The sequence below is a fragment of the Gigantopelta aegis genome, chromosome 6 (genome assembly GCF_016097555.1).
Source record: "Gigantopelta aegis isolate Gae_Host chromosome 6, Gae_host_genome, whole genome shotgun sequence".
Classification (NCBI taxonomy): Eukaryota; Metazoa; Mollusca; class Gastropoda; order Neomphalida; family Peltospiridae; genus Gigantopelta; species Gigantopelta aegis.
Window position 1 is genome coordinate 35811058 of NC_054704.1, and position 6384 is coordinate 35817441.

A 6384-nucleotide genomic window follows, 5' to 3' on the forward strand; every position below is an offset into this window, starting at 1 on the left:
CGCCGTCTCCTTTATTCAGAAGAGGGAAGGGTTTGACGGCGGGGTGGGGTGGATGGGATAAAGGGTCGTCCGCGTTGGAATGTGCAAGGGAGCACAAGCATCCCGACTAGGGTCGGTAGCGGGCATGGGGTTGGTTTTGGTGCTATTGAGTTTGCAAATGTCCCGTAGGATTAAAGTCAGACAGAAATTGTTGCGTAATTTCTTGAAGGTAATTTTGACGCATAATTTAGAACGATTCGTCGAAATTGAAAGGGAGCTAATTTAGCTGATTTGACTTAGTTTATTTCGTGGTCCACCTATAACTATAAGTAAAACCCGTGTCCGGCCTCACGGGACATGGGCCCCGTTTTACAAAGCGATCTTAGCACTACGATCACCTTAAGTGAATTGCTACCTTATACACCTAAAGTGATCTCATCGCTCAGATCGCTTCTCTAAAACGGGGCCCTGGTTATTACACAGATGTGATCTCACCTCCAGAACGATGAGGACGTACACGAGGATGAGGACGATCAGGGCGTAGACGATTTCGTGGTCCACGTTGTTCGCCAGCACGCTGTACGAGTACAGGAACGGGATGGGGACGCTCGAGTTGGTGTCCACATGCACCAGGCAGCTGTTGTTGTCGGCCCTGCAACATGGTTGATATTGTATAAACGTATTGTGTCACATATAAATATTTTCGGGTTTAGATTTAAAGCGGCACTCTCATAAGCTGTATCCTAACCGGCCGCGAGCGACTCGAGCGATGCGAGCGATTATTTTAGAAATCGTAGATTTCCATTGCCGCATCCTAAGTGCACACGCGCGACGCAACATATTTATGTCACGTCGCACGCGTGCGGTTAGGATACGGCAATTGAAATCAATGATTTCAATCAATGATTTCTAAAATAATTGCTCGCGTCGATCGCGGCCGGTTAGGATACAGCTTAAGTTGTGTAATGACCAAATATATTTACTACATTGCTGCACACATTTTTTCCCTTTACCCATCAATTTAAACCGACAAATCACTCAGTGAATTGACACATTTATATTCAAATAATTTCATTTACAAATATTTGATAAAGTTATATTATTGTAACATCCAATAAGTGTGACAATTTTAATTTTAATAACATTTTCATACTAACAAAGAATTCTCAGCTATTTTATTGAATGCGATGAATACTAGTATTTTCTGTATACGTGTAACAGAAAAAAATCAACCTCCACTAAAGGGATTCGAACCAGAGACCCTCATTGTGACAGTCCAGTGCTCTACCAACTGAGCTAATAGTTATCTATTTAGAGTCAAACCGATGGAAACAAATGAATACTATACAATAAAAAATTAAGTATGTAGACAAACGATTCTATAAAAGAAAGATTTAAGAATATCCTATGCCTTAAAAACCTACCAAAACAACCCTAAACTTTCTTTTAAAAATCAACTTAACATACAAACAGAAACCATAAAAGGAATAATTGTGAGAATAAACCTGACTTTATGAGAACACTAAAAAGGACTTACTTATGACAGGCAAATTGGTGACTTTCCATAGAAATGATCCCGCCATGCAGCAGAGTCAAATTCAAATCCAACTTGAACTTTTAAAAAGAAGAACAAATAATGTCAGCTTTCTATTAACTGCAAGATCCACCAAACTAATAACTATTTAGCACTTAGTAATCTAACAATGGAAACTTAAGCTGTATCCTAACCGGCCGCGAGAAATCTGTCGCGTCGCGCGCGTGCAGTTAGGATGCGGCAATGGAAATCAATAATTTCTAAAATAATCGCTCGCGTCGCTCGCGACCGGTTAAGCTCTATCCTAACCGACCGCGAGCGACGCAGCGATGCGAGCGACGATTTTAGAAATCATTGATTCCCATTGCCGCATCCTAATTGCACGCGCCCGACAGATTTATATGTCGCGTCGCACGCGTGCGGTTAGGATACGTCGACTGAAATCCCGCCCGATCGAGAACGAGAATTGTAATAACCCAATTGGCCCACCGATGGGGATCGATCCCAGACCGACCGCGCATCAGGCGAACGTTTTACACTTGTTTTTTTTCTGTGCATAATAATTGGTTTAAATAAAAATAAATTATGTGGGTGATTAGTGTACGCTTTGGCTCCCAACCCCAATAGGATCGATTCACGACCAATCCGTATCTTTAATGGAATGAATGAATGAATGAATGTTTAACGACACCCCAGCACGAAAAATACATCGGCTATTGGGTGTCAAACTATGGTAATGCAAATAAATAAAGTGATAATCAACATCAATATAAAAATTCAAGGTTTAAACAAAAACAGTGTAAAGAACAGTATAAAGAACTGTGCAAAAACACAAATATCACAGAATTTTACGGATACTGAATTTTACTCAAAACTTCAATTTTGTGCTGTATTGGCCGTGCTCAAAGAGAATGTTACACCCCTGCACCACGGTGAGGTTACAGCACGCGCAGGGGGGTATCTTTAATGATTACAAGGGGCGGGATTTAACTCAGTCGGTTGAGTACACGCTTGAGGTGCTTACGTCGCAGGATTGAACCACCTCACCGTATTGGGCTTTTTCTTGTTCCAACCAGTGCACTACAACGGGCTAAAGGCCGTGGTATGTGCTTTCCTGTCTGTGGGAAAGTGTATATAAAAGATCACTTGCTGCATTGGGAAAATATTTAGCGGATTTCCTCTTATGACTACGAGTCAGAATTACCAAATGTTTGACTTCCAGTAGTCGATGATTAATTAATGAATGTGCTCTAGTGGTGTAATTACAACTTTCATACCGTGTCGTTGTTGAGCTTGAAATTAACCACGGTGTCACCTTCAGATACAGATTGGTTGATTCCACTGGAGAAAGGAGCTTGTATCTGTAACTTCACTATAGGCGCCTTGGTGTTCCCCACAGGGATTTCTAACACTGAGAAGAAAAATGAGAAGAAATACTTATATCAGTTCTTTACTCGGATCTTGGGGCTCAGACACCGTGAGTCAAATAACACAATCACTCACATAAACATATACAGACAGACAGACAGACAAACAGCTAGGCAGACGGGCAGACAGAAGAAGAACATTTTAAATCAATAACCTGTCGGGTTGTCTTTATTCACGACGAACTGGTGCCACTTGTCTTCCAGTTCAGCCTGAGTGGCGATGAATCCCTAAAAGAACACATACATCAAATATTGATTTGTTTTAATACCAAATATTAAACATTCGTAGTATAGTTAATATATAACTTCGTAATTGTATATATGGACAGAGAGAGAGAGAGAGAGAGAGAGAGAGAGAGAGAGAGAGAGAGAGAGAGAGAGAGAGAGAGAGAGAGAGAGAGAGAGAGACAGAGAGAGACAGAGAGAGAGAGAGCGCGCGAGAGAGAGAGAAATGTTTTATTTAACGACACACTCAACACATTTTATTTACGGTTATATAGCGTCAGACATATGGTTAAGGACCACACAGATTTTGAGAGGAAACCCGCTGTCGCCACTACATGGGCTACTCTTTCCGATTAGCAGCAAGGGATATTTTATTTGCGCTTCCCACAGGCAGGATAACACAAACCATGGCCTTGGTTGAACCAGTTATGGATCACTGGTCGGTGCAAGTGGTTTACACCTACCCATTGAGCCTTGCGGAGCGCTCATTCAGAGTTTGGAGTCGGTATCTGGATTAAAAATCCCATGCCTCGACTGGGATCCGAACCCAGTACCTACCAGCCTGTAGACCAATGGCCTAACCACGACGCCACCGAGGCCGGTAAAGAGAGAGAGAGAGAGAGAGAGAGAGAGAGAGAGAGAGAGAGAGAGAGAGAGAGAGAGAGAGAGAGAGAGAGAGAGAGAGAGAGAGAGAGAGTGAGTGACCAAAGCGTTCGTTGTTGATATGTTTTCAAAAAGACATATTTTACTGAATAAACAACAAAAGGATCGGGTATACATTTTCTAACTTAAGAGGCCCTAGTCCGTTGTTGATAATTTTATAAATACTCTCTTCAATATAAGCCCATTTTGAATTCCAACATTGCGTCCACATTATACCTTATTTATACACCTATATTTAAAATATATAGAGGATATTTCATGATTTTTGTCAAATATGATTTATATCTCATCGAGTCAAGTTTGCAATCACATCTCACGAGTTGCGCTTCCCAGTGGCAATTTACTTTTATTTTAAAAATGCCAGCACCAAAATAGTTCCGGCTTTCTTACATTGAAGATAATACTTTCTACAGTGACGATAACACTTTTATTTCACTGATATTTTAAGATATTTTACTAAATGTTATATAATAAGATCTAATATTTACAGATTTGTAATAATTACAGTAAAAGTGTTGTTATCGTGACCTCTGTTATTTCATTAGCCCTTGTAAGTAAGTTTTTAAAATACGTCCTAGTGAATCATCAGTATGTGTAAAGCATCCAAAAAACTTAAACTGATCGTAAACTTAAGCATTTATTCGTGTACAGATAAAATTAAAACAATTATGTTCGTAGAGAGCCGGACAATGGTGCAGGTGACAATTAAAATAATTTTCAAATGATAAATTATTACTTTAGGCAGGAACGTTTTGAACATAAACGCCATAGTGTTGAAAGAGTTAAAAACTGAAGTTTTTTTAACGACGCCACTAGAGTACATTGGCTACTGGATGTCAAACATTTGGTAATTTTGACATATATAGTCTTAGAGAGGAAACCCGTTACTTTTTGTTATCATTAGTAGCAAGGGATCTTTTATATCTCACATATATGATAGCATATACCACGGCCTTTGGTATACCAGTCGTGGTGCACTGGCTGTAACGAGACATAGCGCAATGGACCAGCGACCGGGATCGATCCTAAACCGAACGCGCATCAGACTAGCGCTTTACCACTGAGCTACGTCTTTGCTATTGTTGTAAAAAGAACAAGTACCTTTAAACTATAATACAATAAATGTGACAAAACTGAAATAAACTTACACTGCAGACGAGAATTAGAACAAAGATGAGGGCGATCTTAAGTTGGTTGAGGCGGGATTTCCAACCCGTTTGTTTGACACTGCTCTCAAACACGTCATCGTCACCATCATCGCCATCATAGTCCGCATCTAGCTTGTCACTTTTCTTACTCCCCTCTTCCAAACTGTAATAGACCCGCTACGACGTTTATTTTCTTTCTTTCTTTCTTTCTTTTTGTTTATTTGTTTATTTTTTTTTTTTTTTTCATTAATTTCTTCTTCTTTGTTTAAAAAAAATTCAAAAAAAATTCACCGTCTCGACTTTCAAGAATTAAACATCTAAAAAAAAAAATTTAACATTCACCTTTCCACAATTTAGTATTGAATTAAAAAAAAAAACTCACAATACCTTGTCTATTTAACATTACATATTTTATGAACAATGCCACACAAAATAATAACACCAACAAAACAACCAACAACACTCCTTAAACAACATTTTGCTACAATAGAATATACTCTCTTCCCCGCACCCCTTAAAATCATAATTAGTAGCAGCACATCTTTAAATACTGAGTTTTTATTACACTTTAAAAACTAAATTCACAAAAAATGGTATTTCAGTGTTACTTATTCGAACCATTATATATATATATGTACTGTACATTTTTAAATACAAATACTAAATTTTAATTGTACAATTTACTGTATAAAATGTATACCCACGTCTCATTGCTGAAAGTGAAACCAAGGAGCGGTGAACTCTCAGAAAAGCAGGACTCTTGTGAAACCTGGGCAGCGAGATTGCTGGAACTTTTTTGTCTATTCGGATTAACACGGATACCTCCAACACCAGAGTCGCTACTTCGTGCTGATCGCCGGATGAAGCTCATTGTTTCAGGCAACTATTCTGCTAGCTGTTTATGACGTGGTATCCATTAGACGTTGTATAAACTCTCGGTAAATAGTAATTTAGCCACCTAGCGAATATGAATAATTTTATGAATAATCTACAGAAGTTGGGAACTATTTTGTTTCCTAAAACCGTAATTATAAGCTACTTACAACCAATTATACAGATGCATGTAGAAACAATATTAGCAGATTATGACTTGACATCTATTAGACGTTGCATAGACTCTTATTAAATATTAATTTAGCTCACCTAGCGAATATTAATAATTTAAAGAATAATTTACAGAAGTTGGGAACTATTTTCTTTCCGAAAACTACCTTTATAGATCTTTACAAACCGTAGTTATAAGCTATTTACAAATATACTCCCTCAAAAAAGAAACGCATACTACAAAATGTTCTTATACACCTTCTTTATTTTACAACTATTTCATCGACTGAACAAGACCTTTACGAACTCGAAATTTCATATGGTGACTGTGATAGGTGTGATGCGTTCATTTACCACAAAAAAC

The 6384-nt window shown here is 38.5% G+C and overlaps 1 protein-coding gene across 1 annotated transcript in view; it reads right to left on the reverse strand.

Annotated features, from left to right (window-relative positions):
* LOC121374508 (P protein-like) overlaps positions 1-5847 on the reverse strand; it is a 29888-nt gene extending 24041 nt beyond the window's left edge. The window contains exons 1-6 of the mRNA XM_041501610.1: positions 5681-5847; positions 4977-5139; positions 3096-3168; positions 2791-2924; positions 1517-1593; positions 475-631 (exon numbers count right to left, since the gene is read on the reverse strand). Coding sequence (XP_041357544.1) covers positions 475-631; positions 1517-1593; positions 2791-2924; positions 3096-3168; positions 4977-5139; positions 5681-5847 — 771 coding nt within the window. The remainder of the gene's footprint in view (positions 1-474; positions 632-1516; positions 1594-2790; positions 2925-3095; positions 3169-4976; positions 5140-5680) is intronic.
* Between the last annotated feature and the right edge of the window lie 537 nt (positions 5848-6384).